At 43.6% G+C, this 20,243-nt stretch overlaps 1 protein-coding gene across 1 annotated transcript; it reads left to right on the forward strand.

The window, feature by feature from the left end:
• Positions 1–80: 80 nt before the first annotated feature.
• Positions 81–19,546, forward strand: itpkcb (inositol-trisphosphate 3-kinase Cb). Its single transcript, XM_083984359.1, has 8 exons — positions 81–164; positions 2,486–3,846; positions 13,699–13,798; positions 14,461–14,674; positions 14,987–15,191; positions 15,648–15,749; positions 16,814–16,885; positions 17,271–19,546. The coding sequence occupies exons 2-8, from the start codon at positions 2,674–2,676 to the stop codon at positions 17,478–17,480; spliced, it is 2,076 nt and encodes a 691-aa protein (XP_083840485.1). The 5' UTR covers positions 81–164; positions 2,486–2,673; the 3' UTR covers positions 17,481–19,546.
• Positions 19,547–20,243: the final 697 nt, after the last annotated feature.

Genomic DNA, 20,243 nt, shown 5'->3' on the forward strand with positions numbered 1-20,243 from the left:
ACTACACAGCAGCAGCAGTGGTGCACTAAGCCACAGATAGATAGACACATCCACTCCACAGCCGGCTGTCTGTCTGTGTGTGTGTGTGTGAGCAAACCTCCACATCCCCGTCACACTGCACCGGCTGCCTCATCGCACCACAGCAGGAGCTCAGGACCTGACCAGTAAGACACTATCTAACAAGTTTCCACTGTCTAGCAGGATGCGTTTTTGTTCAGTGACTGATCAGTTCACGTGGCGTGTAGAGTGTTGCCTCAAACTTATTGTAAATGAAAGGTAGCCTACGTTTTTATTGATGTTTAACAACAGTTCTCAGAAATCTAGTACCACCCAGGCCTGTATAACACCTGAAATACATTAGGCTCATCAAAGATATTATAAATCAAGCCATATCTCACTTTAAAAATAATTTGTATGAACTGGTCATAAAATCTACAGCTGTCAGATGATCACTGAAATAAAAAGTAGGCTATAATCTCCTCTTAAGTGTAGTGTAGTGTAGTGTAGTGGAGGTACAAGGAATCCTAATACATTTTAATCACTGAAAAACAACTTTTATTTAAACAAATCTTTCTAACTAAAAATAAAAACCAAGCTTTCATATGAGTGGTATTACCACATGGTGTACAGAAACGTTGTGTCATTCAATTTAGGGCAAAAGTAGTAGAAGTGTTTTCCACCATGGAAACTCTTCTCTTCCTCTAGTCTGTGCTCTCTTGAATGAACAACCGATGACTGATGATACAGTGTGTTTGACGAGTGGATAACAAAGGAAAATAACTGCATAACTAAGATAATGTGTTGGATCCTTTTTTTTTTTTTAGTGTTTCAGATGTTTATTGGAGAAATTGCCCAACTTGCATAAAGTGTGTGACTGTTTTGGGGTGTGTTGAATAAATCTTAGCAGGGCACAAGACTCACAGTCACCCACCCAGGTGTGAGTCATTGTGTACAATTTCTTTTTTAAAAGACTTTGATTACACAAGGCTGTAATGTAATGTGTTCGGTGCGTGTGTGTGTGTGTGTGGGACACGATGAGCTGTTCTTTCCATTGTTATCCTTCCTGTCTCATTTCCGTTTTGTGAGCATTCCCTCCTGACAGCAGGGTGAAGTGCTGTCACAGTAAATGACTGTGAACAACAATCAGCAATTCACTGCATCGGATGCAGAATACTGCATAGTTTGAATTTTTCTAGGATGCTACACTGTACGCCTTGTAAAATGATGTCGGGGGCTACTGTGACGTTTGCATTTAGATGCTAAACATTGATATGAAAACAGTATCAGCAGGTTGGGATTCGTGACCACAGTCTGAAAGGAGGATGGTGTCTTTTAAGTTTTCACCTTGTTTCACTTTTGATTAGGAAGAAAAACTCAAAGTTGAATTGAAGTTGTGTTGTATTTTCTGTGTTTTGAGAAGAATTGTAGCTAACATTTATTTTCACAATGAATGGATCCGATAATCAGTATTTTGCAATCACAATTTCCCAATAGCCAAACGTGATGCATTAATATAAAGGCCCAACAGTCATAGGTATTCAGTTTGCTTTCACAGAAGACAAACAAGAACAGCATTTAGTTGCCACTTAATTGTATGTTGTTCTAGTTTTGACTTGGCAAATGATGAAAGGTGAACTCAATTAAACTTTTAAATGAAAAAGTTAGGTGTTTTATGTCTGATGAAAGGGGAGAGTACTTTAATAAGCAAAAACACCCAAAGTTTGCTTGTTAGACCTTCTTGATTGTGTTTTTTTAAACAGTGAACTTATTGTTCAAACAACTTAAACACATCACCTCCTCCTCTTGACCAAAGGATTAGTCAACTAATTAGGCTAAAGTTAACGAAGGAGTGGAAATGAAAGATCAGCATATGTGATAATGAAAATGAAAAGTTTTATTTTGAGTCAACAGTTCCTCCAAGAGATGAACAGTTGATTTGTTTTTCATAGAAGTAGCCTATGCTTTTATGTTGACCATAATGAACTCTCATTGTACCTTTTTAATGATACACATCAGATGAACTTCTGCATGGCGTTTCAATGGAAGTGCTTTACACAAGAAGTTTGCTTGGACAAGGGTAGGCTACAGTGTCCAAACAGAGGAGGGCAGTATTACACAGACTAATAGGCTACTGGAGAAACTATGAGCCTCAGACTCCCGAAACCTTAGGTTTCTGTGCACTCATTTGATTTACTGCAACATTTTAATCACTCCTCTTGTCATATTTTCCAGTAAACATATGTTCTGGGAATAACTGATGTGACTTGAGCCTTCAGTGTCTCTGTCCTGTAACCTCCTGCTGGAAATGAAACACTGTTTCTGAGCTGGTTTCAGTCACATATAAAGTGACATTCTTGAACCAAGCACTGTGATGAATTAGCTCCAGAGTTTAACCAGGTTGTGATTAATTGAGTGAGGGAGTGTTGTCAACTGTCAGTCCATACTGAGTGTTAACTAATTATTCATCATGTGTTTGTTCTCACAGATATGAGCAATGCCTACGTGGAGGGAGGGGATGGCCCAATCTAAAATTTCCCAGGATAATTAAATGGATTAAATGTGTTACTGTGGACCGTGAGAGTCACGGTTTAATTGGTCTCCAGTAGGCTATTTTCAAAAGTCGACCTCTGAAGGTGTGTCTGGGGTTTCACAGTTACTACTACGGCATGCAAGATGGGCCAAACTCGCTCGGATCTTTCGCACAGCGCCGCCGCCGCCCCAGGCAGAGCGAGGTGGAGAGCAGGCGGCACAGCCCAGCGGCTACGCAGGCTCAGGAGCTCAGAGAAGCGGCGGGGTGACCAGCTCAACAGGAATCCGATGAAAAACAAAGTGCTGTCGTGTCTGGGAAGGAGAAAGAGAGACTCCAGTCAAACGGAAGCGGATTTCGGTGGCGGAAACGGCGCCGGGGATCCAGCGACGCGCCGCGACCACAGAGTGGGGAAGTTACCGAGGGACGAGGTCGCGTCGGCGGCCGCGGAGAACCGAGCAGCCCCGGGTTGTTTCCACACACCGTCCGGCCTAGACGGTAATGCCGCCGGAGCCGCAGCCCGACGCACCGTGAGCCGAGAGGCGGCAGCGGGACCGTCCTATGCCCCCGGAGAAGCCCCCGGTGCGGGCTGCGAGGAGCCGAAACCCGGGCGGGAGGACAATGCCTCCCACCCCCCGCGGGGGGCCATGGAAGACCAGCCACCGGGGGGACTGACGGGGACTAGTGCGACCCCAGCCCCCACGCTCACCCCTGACCCGGGCACCGAGCGGACTGCGGACCCGGATCGAGCCCCGGACCGCGGGCTGCTGGAGGCGGACGACCACCACCACCACGCTGAGGCGAACATGACAAAGACCGAGAGCAGCAGCAGCAGCAGCAGCAGCAGCAGCAGCAGCAGCAGCAGCGAGTCGTGCGCGGCTGCAGCGGCTGCAGCGGCTGCAGCGGCTGCAGAGCAACACCAGCCGCAGAGCCGAGGGGACTCTGGTCCGGCCCAGCAGAGCCCCCCGCCAGGCGCGGGCTTCACAGGGACCATACCCAAACTCATCATCACCAGAGACCCCAGCCCGGTCCGCTCCCCGGACAGCCCCCCGCTGCTCAGCGTCCCCACGGAGCTCGGCACCGGCGGCGGCGGCTCGTGTCTGGACCCCCACGCCGAGGACGAGTCTCCCTGCTCGGACAGCGGCTGCGGCGGCTCCCCGGCCCTGATGCGCTCCCCCAGGAAGCTGTCCAACTCGTCCTCCATCGGCCTGTCCTCCGCCTCGTCCTTCGAGGAGTCCGAGGACGACTTCACCGGCAGCGACATCGAGTCCAGTTTGTCTCCAGCCCGGTCTCTGTGCAGCCCGGAGGACGGGACAGGGGTGAGTGTCTCCACAGTGTCCACAGTCTCCACAGATTATTTGTTTTAACAGTCATTGAGAATCACAATGATGGCATTTCTTGTGAAGACACTTAGTCACATTTAGTTTATTTATTTACAAGACATGACAGCTGCACTCCCATAATATAAAGAGTCATAAACCTGTCACACTTATGCAAATATTGGGTGATTGGCAGACAAGACAGACAGTGGCCTGAGTGATTGGGAACCATTGATCACCAGAAGAAACATGTGATAGAGGACTTAGGTCATCACTTATCAGACAGCTCAGGAGAAAGAAGCGCTCATTCATTTCCATACTGACCTCAGACAAGCAGATGATACACAATGTGGCACCCGTCGTTGGTCATGTTTGGCACACAGTGGCTGCTCAAACTCCACCAGGCTGAAGAGCATGTTGGAGGTCAGATATGTAAAACCTTCCAACCTTATAGGCAAATCCTCAGGGTGTCGTCATCTTATGAAGTAAACAAGGAGGTTTGGTGGCTCTCTGCTTGTTTTAATTTACAATGTGAGGAAATCTGGATGAAAATAATGTTTCTGTGTTCAAAGCCTTACAGTAATCACATCAAGATTTAGGCTAAATGTTGGGAAACTGGCTCTTATCTCTCAACCCACTCTGTGTCACTCGTGGCTCATGATCACATCGCTCTGATGAGCTCGGTCGTGGGACCACGTCCTCTCGATGCATGTTTGGATGATGTGTCATCATGCCATTATTGCAGTCTGAGCGTTATACAGCACAAATGCTAATCAGAGCGATCTAGATGTTGGTTTAATGCCTCAGAGGTTCAGGGTTTCCCTCTCCTCTGGGTGCGAGGTGCAGTAGTTTGACATCTCCGTGTGTAGGAAACTGACCCTGAGTCAGGAGGCTTTGATGCGCTGTGACTAGAAATGCTTGGAATGAGACGAGTCTTAAAAACAGGATGTGTCCACTGGAGACAGTTTACCAGTATCACCACCTCCCTCTTCTTTCTCTGCGGTTTGTGTGAATCCTGAATGTCCAGGTTTTCTGTTGGGGCCACGTCACCTTTGCATGTTGATTGACTGCTTGCGTGCTATTCATACTGTGCAATATATATATATATATTTCTTTTAATAATCAAGCCTCAGTCATTTTTCCATAGCGCATGTTCCACCCTCTTCTTTTTTGTTTTTACTTCTTTTTTCCAAAGGGAAACAGAGAGAAGCATGACACATAGAAACACACACAGTAGTCTTTCTGTGACAGCTCGACTGAACACTGCTGTTCTTATGAGACAGAAGGAGAATAACTGGTAAACTGTCTTTTAGTGAGTCTGTCCAGGTCCACACACTGACATCAAAGATAAGCCAGCAGTGTGTTTATGCTGCCTTATGTATTTTTTTATTTATTTATACATTTTTATAACACTGACGCAATCTTAACAACTACCACAGCAAACAAAACAAGAACCACAAACATGCTCAACTTCATTTACCTCATCCTCATATACACTCATCTTCTCTCCTCAGCTCACTGAGAGCTTTAATCAGTCCTGGTCTTTGTTGTCTTTGTCTTTCTGCAACTCCTAAATGATTAGACTGATATACGGCTGCACGATATGCAAGAAATACTTTTATTGTTAAATTTTGGCAAATGCTGTGATATGCAATTTCACCTAAAATTGTCTCCTTTTTTTCGGTGAGAGAATTTTTAAGTGATGAGGTCATTTTTGTTGGTACGTTTCCTGTTCCTTAATATGATATGATGATGAAATTGCTACTCCGGCGTTTTTTTCTTTTCTTCTTTTTCTTTTAACTCAGTTCCTGCTATTTGGATATTTCACTTGGGCATATTGCCACTATATTTTGATTATCTGTGGAGCCCTAACTTAAAGCCTGGGATTTTATGAACTTAAGTTGCAGCTCTCGGACTGCAACTAAGGATCGTTGTCATGCCAAGACAGAAATGCATGAATTTTCTCACATTTTAGTGTCAAAATTATTAATCTATTAGTCAGGAAATTGACTAGCTAATAGATTAACAATTTTGACACTAAAATGTGAGAAAAGTCATGCATTTCTGTCTTAAGGTTTGTCGTAAATCCAAAATATGTTCAGTTTATTCTAGTAATAAATCGGAGCAATAGATGCAAATTCTCACGTAGGTGAAATTGGAACCAGAAATTGTTTTGAATTTTTGCTCGAAAAATGATCAAAACAGACTCGCTTAGTTTATTCTTCATTTTATGATATTTCACATTTCCTGTTTCCACTGTTGTAACATTAGACAACACTGGGAAAATAATACTCTTGACCCCGCTTCAGTATTTCTCAATGTCCCTGTCTGACTTTTACTGCCCCCTGTTATTTTCAGTTACATTATGGTAAACTAAAGCTTTGTCACAGTTTGTCAAACTCCTCATCATGACAAATCGCATCGATTGTCCATCAGTTTCGGTCATGATCATCTGACTCAGCACTCGGCAGGTCAGCGGACAGTGTAATTTCCTGGCTATTACACTGACGGCCAGGAAATGAGCAACCTGAGGAGTTGCACTTGAGCTGGTGTGACAAACAGGATGACGCTGGTCTGCGCTTTCTGATAAGAGCAGGTTCTTAATGAGCGTGTTTTGTCCCCTGGCACTCGCATAAAAGCCCTTGCTGTTGGTTTTACAGTAATTGATAGAAGGAGGGTGTGTGTGTGTGTGTGTGTGTGTGTGTGTGTGTGTGTGTGCCTTTGCCTTTGTTGTTGCTGGCTTTAAAAAGCTGAGGCCACGCTGTCAGCTTCCAGCCAAACCAGTTACATTTTGTACGCTGTGTGACGTGAACAGATACTTGCTCACACATGCATGCTCACACACACACACACACACACACACACACACACACACACACACACACACACACACACACACACACACACACACACACACACACACACACACACACACACACACACACACACTCAGCAATGCCGTCTTGCATTGAGAGTTGAGTGTGTGTCATGGAAAATTGGGCTGAAGGCAGAGCTTGTTGCTAGGTGACGACTTTGCCATATATGGTACTTTTTTTTTTCTCTCCCTCCTCGTCTTGCTCTCTCTCTCTCTTTCTCGCCGGCAGTGTGTCGTCTGTCCCTGACGTTTGAATATTATTAGATGTAAAATTCCTCAGCACAACAACACACATGTATGTTACTCTACAGGTTATTAGATGACACAGCTTCTCTATGAGCCACTCTTCTCTCCCACTACATTCAGCTTTGCATGAAAAAGCTTAATATTTCCCCCCCACGGAGACATGCAGCAGCGGCGCAGTGGAACAGAAAACAAGAGGAAAGTTGAAGTCAAAGCCGACAGCAGATAGAGCACGGGCAGACAAAAACATACAGTGAAACTTCAAACGCGTTTAAACCTACACGTGACGCTCCTCCTCCTTTATTCACATGAGCCACAATCGCTGACTTGTTTTCCATGCCACTCTATATTCAAAATCCCACACAACACTCCCACAGCACTTACATGCAAAATCCGTCATACAAGTAAGTTAATAAGCGAGGGAAAGAATAGAAAAAAAAAACCCAGATACAAAACACAAAAACCTTCAACACCACAACACACATCTCACAATTACATAACGCCAGAGATGATAGGCTGCGACGCACAACAGCCGCACTTTGCATTCAATTAGAATAACATCAAATCTACGATCAGCGGTGTCAGTACAACAAAGTGAAAATGGCAGCGATTTTCTTTAACTTTCTTCAGAAGTCTGTTCTCTGAAGGTGTTTTTTTTTTTTTTTTTTCACTCTGCCATGTATGTTCAGCGGGACACCACAGCCGAGCTCCTCAACACTCAACAGTCAGGGGAAAGGGATGTGGTTTTATATCAACTGCTTTTGAGAAAACAGTACCTGAAAACACCCGTATGCTTATGTTGTCACTCCTGTAGCTGATGATAGTTGTCTGACAGGTTCTGCTTTGTGCGTCCACACACACAGACACACACACACACATGCACACGCACATACATACACACACACCTCTCTGTAGGTTGCAAAGTACTGAGGAATTTGTCATGCAGGCAAAAGGAGAGCACTGGGAGGACATGGGAAGGCCTGTTGTCCCTGCCCCCATGCTTACCAGTCAGTCATGAATCTGACAGGAGATCGGCTCAGCGTGGGGCTCAGGATAGGTGCACCGGGGATTAGAGGATAGAGAGAGACACAGAGAGAGAGAGAGAGAGAGAGAGAGAGAGAAGAGAACAAAGGTTAGACTGAGGAGAAAGACGAGACGCCCGTAGTAGCTTCAGGGTTAGAGAGTGATTGAATAAGGCAGGAAGCAGAGGGAAGGTGGACTAGTTAGAGCAGGCAGATGGCTGAAAGAGAAAACTGACAGGTTTTTGGTTCTATAGGTACCTGGATATAAAGATATCAGGTATTGTAAAGAGCATTAAGAGAGGAAAGGGAGGGGCTGACAGGATGTTGAAACAGGAGAAACAGTGAACCGGGATGACAACAAGAAGAAGAAGAAGAAGAAGAAGAAGAAGAAGAGGGGGTCAGTGTGAGAAATAAGCGAGAGTGCTGCTTGTGCTTACAACAGAGTCAGTGAGGATTATCCACCGGGCAACGCACGCCTCGGTTTACAGCGAGGGTGAACAACAACTGGAGTTATAAGACTGACTGAGCTTTAGCCGGCAGCAGCTAACGGCACGGCAGAGGAGGGGGGGGGGGGGGGGAGGAAGATGATGGTGAAGGACCTGAGGCCGGCGGGGAGGCACACGTCCCTGGTGCTGTTGGTGTGGGGAGACCCCGCGCTGAGGCTGCGCAGCGTGTTGTGCTGGCTGCGCTCTCGCCTGCTCTCCGGCGCCGTGTGTGCCTGCGTCAGCACCTGCCTCCTCCTCCACTATTGTTCAGTCTGCCAGGTAAGAGAGCGGCAGATTCATCCAGACAACATTTAAAAGTGCCTTTTCTTTTTCACATCCGTCTCCACACACCATTAACGTCATCACGCCCCTCCAGTGGGGGGAAGATGATGATGATGATGATGATGATGTGAGGGGAGATTAGATCAGAGATCAGAGGTGATAGGTTTGGGTAATGTGATCAGAGATGGACAGAGTACTACTCGACCCCAGTACTTGAGTAAGAGTACAAATACTACTGGTCAAAATTGACTCCGTTACAAGTAAAAGTAGCTCAGTCGACATGTTACATGCTTTTAAATTTACTTTAAGTAAGAGTAAGAGTAAATTTCTTATTTTTCACATCAATGAATTACTATAATTTGATAATTTGAATGAATTTAAGGAGCTTTTAACTCTTGTTTTTGAGAATTAACTCTTTGAAACCAGCTGCACTGATGTGCTGCTTTTAGGGGTTAGTTAGGGTTTCCTTCTTTGACAAACACAGCTTGTGTCCAATAGGATTTTAGAAAAAAAAAGAGAAAAAAGAGCAGACCTGAAAGTAACGAGTACTTTTCAGCCTTCCTAGAAATTAACTCGAGTTAAAGTAAAAATATTTGTCTTGGAAATGCATTCAAGTAAGAGTAATAAGTACCAAAGGAATCTAATACTCAAGTAAAGTACAAATCCTCTGGATATTTACTTAAGTACAGTATTCAAGTAAATTTACTCTGTTACTGTCCACCACTGAATGTGATTGATATCCTATAGTGCTTTGTTGTGCTGTGGTTGTTGCGGTGTGTAGCAGCAGCAGCAGCTGTCAGGCCCACAGGCTTTGGAGGCTTTGTGTTGTTGTTGTTGATGATGGTGATCTGTGTGTCTAAGCCAGTCAGGATCATCACACATCAGGCTGTAATTCTGTATAATTTCTCAGATGGAAATATCATTATTCCCCTTCAAGCGAACACGCAGTTGCTGGTTTTATTAAGGTGCACATAATACACACACACGCTGAAGCTAAAACTAAACCACCAGCGCTTACATCACTGAGGGTAAACTAGATTAGGCACACTTCCCGGTATAAGGCAGAGCAATTACACAAACCACTAAAATAACCATACAGATGAACCAACACCTCTACGAAAGAGTGTGAAAAAAACAACCCATTACAACATTACAGAACATTACAGATTTAGTGGAGGACTGTTGTGTGCTCTTATTGTAATATGTGTGTGTTGGAAACTGAGACTGTAAAGGCACATTCTTGCGGTCTTGTGTGACTTCTTCCACTGTGACCACTGCTGTTGTCATGTGAACAAAAGGGGGCTCCAGCACAAAAGTGCGTGTGTCCCTTTTGTGCGTACGTGTCGCTTCATGACAAGAGCCCGGAAACATTCTCGGCATTTCAACAACCCCCCCCCAAAAAAACTCTAGGAAAAGGCCCCCGTCGGTGTGAGGGAGGATGAGTTAGTTAAGAAAACAGTGGAGAAGTGCTGACGGGAGGACGAGGTGTTGATGTTCGACGGAGACAAAGTGGCGGACGACGGCACACGAGGCGCTTCCATTCGAAGTAAAATAAAAATAACTTGAGAAAGGAAGGAAAATAGGAGGGCAGAGTTCATTTATCAACGTCAGGGGAAGGAGAGGAAGCTTAGAAAACAAAGAATAATGAAACGACGCTCTGTGCTATGCTATATATATACACAGAGTTATGTAAAAGACAAAGCGGAGACGGTGAAGGTTGGACTGTGTGAGGTGAAGTGTGTGGGATGGAGACGATGCAGGATGAGGCTGCAGTATTTCGCACTTTCTTCAGCTTTAAACCGAAAACAACAAGAGGTACGTTACGTAAAAGCATCGGCAGCATTAGGTCCGGCTCGGTAATATTAATCAGATACTTGTGACCCCACAGAGGCAACACAGTAAGCAGTCAGCCTGAAGCAATTAGAGAGAGGGACAGAGAGAGAGAGGGACAGAGAGAGAGAGAGAGAGAGAGAGGCTGATGACATGTTGATAAAAGAAGTGAAAGAAGAGAGGCTGGAGGTTTGGGTGTCTGCTTCACCTTCCTCTCCTGTTTCCTCCCCCCCCCTGGACTTCATCCAGTCACTGAGGTCGTGTTCAGGTGAGGACAGATGCTGCTAATTATAGTGCAATAAAGACAAACTGAGGTTATTATGGCCTGGTGGTGGGCAAACACACACTTTTTGTATTTTGTCCACGTAGAGATTTGGTCTTATGCAACAAAATAGATCAGGGCTGGCTGCAGTTCTTACTCGTTTAGATGAGCAAATAATCAGCTGATCTGTTCTCACTTATTTCCTTAATTTATCAGAGGCCAAGGTGACATCATATGTCTTTTTTATCCAGTCACCCAACAGTACAAGACCAAAAGATAAAGCTTTCTGTTGAGAGAAAGCAGCAAATTGCTACACTGGTTAATTTCTAGAACAATGAAGCAGAATAGGTATTGATTAATTCCTGGTGATGGAAAAATTGATTGATTCCCTGTTGGACAAGAGTGTGAGTGCTAAAGAGAGCATGGTCACATTTGTGCCTGTGTGCCCCCGTGCATTCAGAGCTGTCTTTTACAAACCCTTGTGTTATGAACCTTACATAACAGGTTCATAATTATCCCTTACAGCAGCACTTTGGACGCCAACCGCTGGCAACCGCTCTGCTGCACTGGCCGAGTGGACTGTCTGTCTGCCTGCTCCATTTGGATTCACTCTCCTGTTGTAAACAAGGGGAGAGAGGATAGATGGGGAGGATGAGCGTTGCTGCTGGGCATGTTTAGGCGTTGTGTGTCGTCGTCGGAACAGTCTTTTCAACCAAAGAGTTCAAGGCCAAGGTCGGCCGCCGGACCGTGACGGTTTGCTTTGGAAGGAGCACTGGCCAAAAATCAGTTAAAGAGGAGGAAAATGAGAAGAGAACAGGAGGCAGCAGCCGTCATCATAGAAAACCTGCTGAATTTGCAGCAGGATTTGCAGTGTCATGATTCACAAACACAGTTGCGTACGTATTGATACATCTGTGAGCCTCTCCAGGGCTGATGCACGGGACAAAGGGGTGGCGGCTGGTTTCATCAGTAAAAAAACAGTAAATGTCGAAATGAGCAAAAGACGAAATTTTGTGTCATGTTGCAAACCGTTCCACCCTGCAAGTTTGGTGAAACGCATTTGCTGCTGCGGGGAAAAACCTTTCGCCACAGTGCTTTTTGGCCGGGGGTTATGTCAGGGTTTAATCTGCTGATGCGATTGAGGGCTCAGGTCACAGGTGTCAAGTGTTGACTCTCATTACTCTCTGCCTCCCGTGTCTGTCTGAGATCTTGACATTGACCGGCCGCCTTGTCACAGCACAGACCCGCTGCGCGCCGGTTTCCCATCGCCAGAGACAATGGCCACACGCCATCACACACACAGAATAATCCAGGTCCCAACCCCTTTTATTTCAAAACAGGAATCATGTAATCACATTTGTTTGTCACCCTGATCGGATTTGGATTTGCTTGTGTAGGATTAACGATGGTGATGAAACAGAATCACCTGCACTCTATATTTTAATGGTGTCGTCCACATATAACCAACAGTATCTCTCGTTTTACACGTTACATGAGGTGAGTAATCCCTTCATCTATGTGACAAACCCAAAGTGTAAAGTATTATTTTGTACCTGATTAGTAATACAAACACTTCCCTGCACATTATTTGCCTTATCCTTATTTGTCTTCTCTGTGGACTTTGAAAGGCTCAAACATCCGAACTCCTAGTTTCATAGCAAAGTTTTTCTCAATAAAAGTAAGTAGACTACTAGATAAGCAACTTTCAAAGTATTTTTTTTCATAAAACATTGTTGGGTTTCATATTTTTAAAGAGTTAAACATAAAAGAAAAAAAACATATTTTATTGATAGAAAAAAATAGCTCACAGGACATAATAAACTTTAGAGTTACAAAACAGCACTTAATGAAGTCAAATAAATCCTGTTTTCCCTCTCCTCCTAAGGTCAACACAGAATCAGAGTTTCTGTTGTGTGTGTGTGTCTGTGTGTGTATATTCCTGCATGAGGACTGTTTTATTGTGACAGAGTTTCAGTGGAGCAGCTGTGGAAAGAATGCGAGTGAGGAGAGCGGAGATAGGCCGACATGTACACGGAAGGGAGATAGAGAGGCCGGGCAGTCATTCACAGAAGTAGTTTAGTTATAAAAAGATTAATTTTACGATTATAGCTTCTTAACGCTGCATTTTATTACTCACATCGTTCTGTTTTGCTCGTGTAACGCTCCCTTTTTTTTTGTCTTTGTTAAACATTTATTTGCATGTGGTGCACATGAGATTGCAAAATGAGAAGGAGCCGAGAGAAATCTTCAGTGATGTTGTTTTGCCTTCCAGTACTGTCCATTGTAACGTAACACACACACATTCCCGTCCCTAAACTAAACGTGCGTTTGTTGTGATTTCTCACACATGTTCTAACCAATCGATGTCATGTTCCTCTCAGATTGCTTGCGTCAAAGCCTCTCTTGCACACTGTCCTTGCTCTGGTGTTTCCCAACGCAGATAACGATTATACACACACATGCACACTTAACACACACACACACACACACACACACATAGAGTAAGTATGTTTTACGACACCACAGTGGTGGCATTGGTAAATGTTTTATGAATGGGCTTTGTCACGTAGGTAGTGCACCTGGATGCACAACCTTGGGTAAAGGGGAGGATCTGTGTCCAATGTCTACTGTGTGTGTGCGTGTGTGTTTGTGTGTGTGTGTGTGTGTGTGCACTACAGGGTGTGTTTTCCTTTAATGGATAATCATTCTATCGGCCTGCATTCAGCTCAGTGCTTTGTTTGACCAGGACATTAAACCTCTCGGTGATAGATTTATTACCTGTGTGTGTGTGTGTGACCACCCACGGCTTTTTCAGCAGGACGATGAAGTTGTTTGTGGTTTGTTGTTTTTCAGAATAAATCCTGGCAGAAGTTGAAGACGATGGTTCACTGGTCTCCCTTCGTCGTGTCCTTCAAGAAACGTTACCCGTGGGTGCAGCTCGCTGGCCATGCAGGTAGGCATCAAAGCACAGCGAACATGCTTCTGCATAACATGCTCAAAGGACACGTTCACTCCGTGTCTGCACGCATCTCTTATTCATATATTTATTTTTTATTTTTTTTATTCTGTGTTTTAATACACTATGTGTTTTTATGTCTTTGTGTATTTTTACTCAGTGTTTGTGATCTGTGTTGTTGTCTGTATTGTCTTGCTGCTGCTCTGTGACATTTTAAATTTCCCCTCAGGGATTAAATAAAGTATTTCTAATTCTAATAACCTAACTAATACTACACCTGCTGTGTGCTGTGTTTCATTAACACACTTTGCTTGTCTGTAAACAACATCTATTGCCCGTCTTCCCTCTGTTGCTCAGCCTACTCTGCAAAAACTCAAAATCTTACCAAGAATATTTGTCTTATTTTTAGTAAAAATGTCATTTCTAGTCAAAACAAATCTCATTATACTTAAAATAAGACTAATCACATTTAAAAAGTAGCTTGTTTTTAGACACGTTTTACTTCTTTCAAGCAGATTTTCACTTGAAATAAGTAGAAAAATCTGATAGTGGAGCAAGTTTTCTCTGTCTTCATTGTTTAAAGCTGTTTTTTTGTTTTGCACATATATTTCTCAAAATGTCCTATATTTTCTAACATCTATTCCATCTCCTTCTCCTAGGTAACTTCCAGGCTGGGGAGTTTGGACGCTTGTTGAAGCGATACTGTGAATGCGAGCAACTGTGTCTACAGAAGCTGATGAAGGACACTCTGCGACCGTATGTGCCTGGTTACTATGGCGTCGTGCAGAGGGACGAGCAGGACTACAACCTGATGGACGACCTGCTGGCTGACTTTGACTCGCCCTCCATCATGGACTGTAAGATGGGCAGCAGGTAAGACTGTCAGAGGGCGTTACCGTGTGAGCGACATGTTTAAGACCACAGGGAAGACAGCCGTTTATCAGAGCTTATCTTTTGCTTTCTGCCTTGAAAATGAACCTTTGCACGTGGAAAAACAGTTTACTCCCACTAGTTTCCTGCCTCTCCAGCAGGAATTACTGTATATTATGATGCAGTGATTGGCTAGATTAGAATAAAAGCACTGTAGAGACAGCAAGTCATGCAGAAAACAAGGACAGAAGATAAAATTCATATGGATAAACAACTTAACTCAAGAAATATTAACATCCTGGCCTGATTTTTCAGGACGTACTTGGAGGAGGAGCTGAGCAAAGCGAGAGAGCGTCCACGTTTGCGAAAGGACATGTATGAGAAGATGGTGGCCGTGGACCCCGGGGCCCCGACGGAGCAGGAGAAGACCCAGCAGGGCGTCCTCAAACCCAGATACATGCAGTGGAGGGAGACACTCAGCTCCACAGCCACTATGGGCTTCCGCATCGAAGGCATTAAGGTAAGAGGTCGTCCTGGACTGTGGACAGCGTGTTACCGAGGAGAACGAATAGTTTTTCCAAGATGTAAACCAACGAAGGGGCGTAAATATTTATCAGTGTGTTCACTGGATAGACCACACACACTGGACGGAGAGTGGAAAACACAGTCTGTTGAAACTCTTGGCTGCAGTTGCACACACACACACACAAAGGGAACTGTTTGTTCTTTCAAAATAAATCCTGTGCTGGTCATCCAGTCACACCAATAACTGTAAATTTGCATGGGACTTAGACATGAATGAAAAATATCTGCTGTCACACTGTGGCTGCAGCGGAATGAATTTTAATCTTTGTCGAACTCGGGAAGCTGAAAATAAACGACTTCCTCAAATTTTCCTTGAGGAGATGATTTTTCTAAAATAATAGGAAGAGCAGAACAAGACAAACAGGCCTGTGTGTTTTCTCTTTTGAAACAGAAAGCGGATGGAACCTGTAACACCAACTTCAAGAAGACGAAGCACAGGGAGCAGGTGATGCAGGCGCTGCAGGACTTTGTAGACGGCAACACTCAGATTTTGGTATGCTACACATTCACTGCCAGTTTTTTTCTTTTTTTCTTTTTTTTTTGTAAAGTGAGAGCAAGGGAGGTTTTTAAAAATGTAGGTCAAGTCCAGAATATTCAGAATAAAAACAGATTGTGTGATTTGGATGAAGTGGATAACGAGTCTTATTTTGTGTTCAACTTATTATAATGATGCAAAAGAGTTGATGTTCCAGGAAATGGTTCAACTCAACCATGAAACATCCTGATGCTCAGATGATTGACACAAACAAAAGGATACAACAATCAGCATTTAGATAGATTTTATTCCGTACTATACATTAAAGGGATAGTTCAACATTTTGGCAAATTGGCCCATTGCCATAATCGCTATAGTCATAGCAGTAGGTTCATTACCTTTATTTGTCGGTGTAAGCTATTTTTAGAACGGCGGAGCGGAGCAGCAGGCTGCTCAGGGCTATGCTATGGAGGCTAAAGGAATTTCTTGGTTTCCCTCATCAAACTCATTACATACAAAATCCCAAAACTCCAAAACGCTTTCGTGGACAAGTTGTGACCTGCACAATCACCACGCTATGAGATAATAATGGAACGTTACGAAACAGAGCCGTTTTCGAGGTAAATACAGGGTAAATACAGAGTCTGCTTGCTGAAAAACTGTCCCTGAACGCAACACGCATCAGCTGTTTTGCATGAATTTACCTCTAAAACAGCTCTGTCTGGTAACCGTTATTATCTCATAGCGTGGTGATAGTGCAGCTCACAACTTGTCCACGACAGCCTTTTGGAGTTGTTGGGTTGTGTATTTGATGAGTTTGATGAGGGAAACCAAGAAATTCCCTTAGCCTCCATAGCGTAGCCCTGAGCAGCCTGACGCTCCGCTCCGTCGTTCTAAAAATAGCTTATACCGACAATTAAAGGTAACGAACCTACTGCTATGACTATAGCGATTATGGCAATGGGCCAATTTGCCAAAATGTTGAACTATCCCTTTAATGTTTGTCAGTTCTTTCACAGTTGGTGTACTATAGCTCTGCTGCCTCTAAATCTCTTTATTTTTATTCCTCTTTTTTCTCTTAGAAACTCTACCTGCAGCGGTTGGAGGACCTCCGCTCTGTCCTTGAGCAGTCACTCTTCTTCAGGACACATGAGGTGAGACAAGCAGACACACACACACACACACACACACACACACACACTGTAATTGTGCAGTTGCCAATAGAAAAAAAAAAAAAAACTTAATACGGCAAGCAGCACTAATGATGCAAACCCCAGGGTAATAAAATACATTAAATGGAATTAGAAAAATAACAAGGCAAAATGTTTATTCAAATGTGTTTTTAAAATGTATTTAAATGTAGATTTTGTATTACTGTAATAAAGGATTGCTTTGCCTTGCCACACACACCATTTCCTGATTCTCAACAAACCTGTTAACCAAGTTGAAGATTTATGATATCATCCCGTCATTTCTGCTCCTGTGCTGAATTGTTCACACACCTAAGATCGCCCGTCTCACCGGTTTTCTCCATCGCAGGTCGTCGGCAGCTCTTTGCTGTTTGTGCACGACGCCTCGGGGAAAGCCAGAGTGTGGATGATCGACTTTGGGAAAACGGTCCCGCTGCCGGAACCGCAGACTCTGGACCACAGGACTCCCTGGCTGGAGGGAAACAGGGAGGACGGCTACCTGTGGGGACTGGACAACCTCATAGACATTTTAAGCAGTATGCTCCCGCAGACACCTTGAGAGAGGGAGACTCAGCAGACTGTTATAAAAAAAAAATTTGGTCCATGTCCGAATGGTGGAAGAGATACACGATCAGCCAGGGGAATCTGAAGAAAAGGAGAGACTGACAGAAAGAGGGATGATTTAAAAGAGTCTGATTACTTTTTTTCCCCAAGTCCCACTCCTCGATCCAAACGTCGTTATCCACTTCTACCTGTGTGTAAAAAAAAAAGAAAGAAAAGAAAAGGAGAAGCATTCACACAGGATTTCTCACACAGAGTGGAACATGCTAAAGACAAACGTCAAGATCACGCTCCATTTGTGGAAGCGAGGGACCTGTGACCAGTTGAGGCTTAAGTCAGTGGAAAGAGAAGGAGGCAGAGACTTGAATGCAGAAGTGCAACATGTGTCACTGGGACTGTGAGAATACAGTTCTCTGAAATCATGGACAGTCACCGTTTCCTCCAAAAGAATGTGTAATGTAACATTACTCATCTGCCTCCTCACCGCCTCCCTCTTCTGGTCGGAGCTGCACAATGCGCTCTGACGGACGGCCACGAATTTGGATCCGCTGGTGTCAAAGTTTTTTTTTCTTTCTTTTTTACCCGACTTTCCAGAGGCTTTGGTAATGGGAGTTGTGTTGTTTTCATGGACCACTTTTGACGTTTCAGTATACAGCAACACTAAAACACTGGTCAGACCATGTGTTAACTAACTTGTGTACATATATATACTATTTTATTTAAGTTTCTTTTGGCCTTGATATAACCTCCTTACCTTGTTTGTACAATTTCTGTGCCTGGCGTTTTTAAAAGAAAGAGCTGTTTGATCATTCCAGTGCAGTGGACTCCTGCTTTTTGTTTTGTTTTTTTGTTTTTTTTTCCTTCCAAAGAGTTCACCCAAGTATAAACTGATTTACATCTAATCCCAAAGTTTAACTTCTGGTTGAAACTGAAAGTGTTTTCTTAATCAGATTTTTGTATGATTATGCAGTGAACGTTTTTTGTTTTGTTTTTTTTTCCAAGTAACTGTACATTAAGCAGCTTGGCAGCCATGTTTTGTCTGGAGTTTGTTGCACTATGGATCCTCACAAAGCCATTGAACAAGTCGGACAGTGCCTCTGTGTGTCTTAAGATGGGAAGCAGCAGCCACATGCTGGGTTTACAGATGCAATCATTTAGCAGTTTAACATGAATAGAGTTGGATGTTCATCACTCGGTTCTCTGTGATCAGTGTTGCTTTTAAGATTTGCAGGAAGTTTTACAGTAAAGCTTTTGGTCATTTAGGGTGAAATGGAACTGGAATAACCTGATTGAACTGATCGGTCTGTTTGGGCTTTCATGAGATTTTCCTTATCTACCAACCCACGCGTGACATTGAAACTGGAAGATTTGAAAGTGTCTTACGATTCAAAGGATGATGCATTATTGAATAAGAGTCTTAAACACAAGGACGTTGCTGTAAAACCTCATGAAGCTAAACTGTAACAGGTTTGTGGGTTTGAATTGTTGTATGCAAGATCAAGAGTTTACAAAGAAACAGCATTGTTATATTTAGATACCAAGGCAGAGCTTATAGTCATATCTGCCATTCCTTCGCAGGAATGCAGCAGGTCGTGAACATAACAGTCTCCAGTCTTCCAGCCATCCTTCAACAGTGTCAGGCAGCACTGTTCCTGTGTGTGTGTGTGTGTGTGTGTGCAGGTAGGCGGTTCGCTCAGCACACACACAGCCCACAGGAGTGCTGCTGCAAACATCTGACTTCATGAAATTGGAATTTACATTCAGGAAATAAGTTTTTCCATCTCTGAAAACTAAACATACAGGGAGAAAGAAGTAATAGTGTTTACAAAGTCTTAAGATTTCTTTGCCCACGAATCCTCTATATTTGTAAAAAGTGCAAACTATCAGGTTTTCAAACTGGGTGCTGCTTTGTTTGTAAGAAAACTGGATTCATAACCACATTTTGTATTTTTAAAAGGCAGCATGTTTTAAAGCTGTAAAATACACAAAGACTGGTGAAAATTGTCAATAAATCCCTGCTTTGTCCAAAAGGTCACGGACTGCAATAAACTGGAAATAAGAGTTTTCAGAGTTTGTTTTTTGTCTTTACTCTCCCCCATCACACAACTCAGATCACACGTTTCTACTAATCGACACTGACGATCATGTGCAAAGGCAGTGAACTGGGATAACAATATCAAACAAAGAATTCAAACAATGTGTGTAAATCTATTCCATTCACTCAGTGGTGATGTAAATTCATCACATTGTAAACCTGCAACACAAAAACATATTTCTCCATGAAAACAGCACAGTTTCAGTTTGAAGAAAAGGTTTCATGTGGATAAAATCTTATCACAGAAGATCTAGTTTCAGATGAACTGTGTCCTGGAAATGACATTTAGACAGTTGGCTCGTCTGCTTGTGCCTTATTCAGTCACTTCAATCATTTCAACGTCAAGGTACTCACACAGATGTGAGGCAATTCATTGTTTCTGATGTTCTGACTCCATTTTGATGTTCTTCTGTCATGGAGATCCTGGCAGCAGAGAAGACAGTCCAGGAGCCTTTCCTTATACACTGCCCGTCCCCCCAAAAAAGTCACACTCTTAATATTTCATTGCACCGCCTTTAGCTTTGATTACGGCACGCATTCGCTGTGGCATCGTTTCAATAAACTTCTGCAATGTCACAACATTTATTCCCGTCCAAAATTGGATTTATTTTTCAAAGATTCTCACTGGGGCTAAGGTCTGGACTCTGTGGTCACATTGGACCATGT

This window comes from Trachurus trachurus, assembly GCF_905171665.1.
Source record: "Trachurus trachurus genome assembly, chromosome: 13".
NCBI lineage: Eukaryota > Metazoa > Chordata > Actinopteri > Carangiformes > Carangidae > Trachurus > Trachurus trachurus.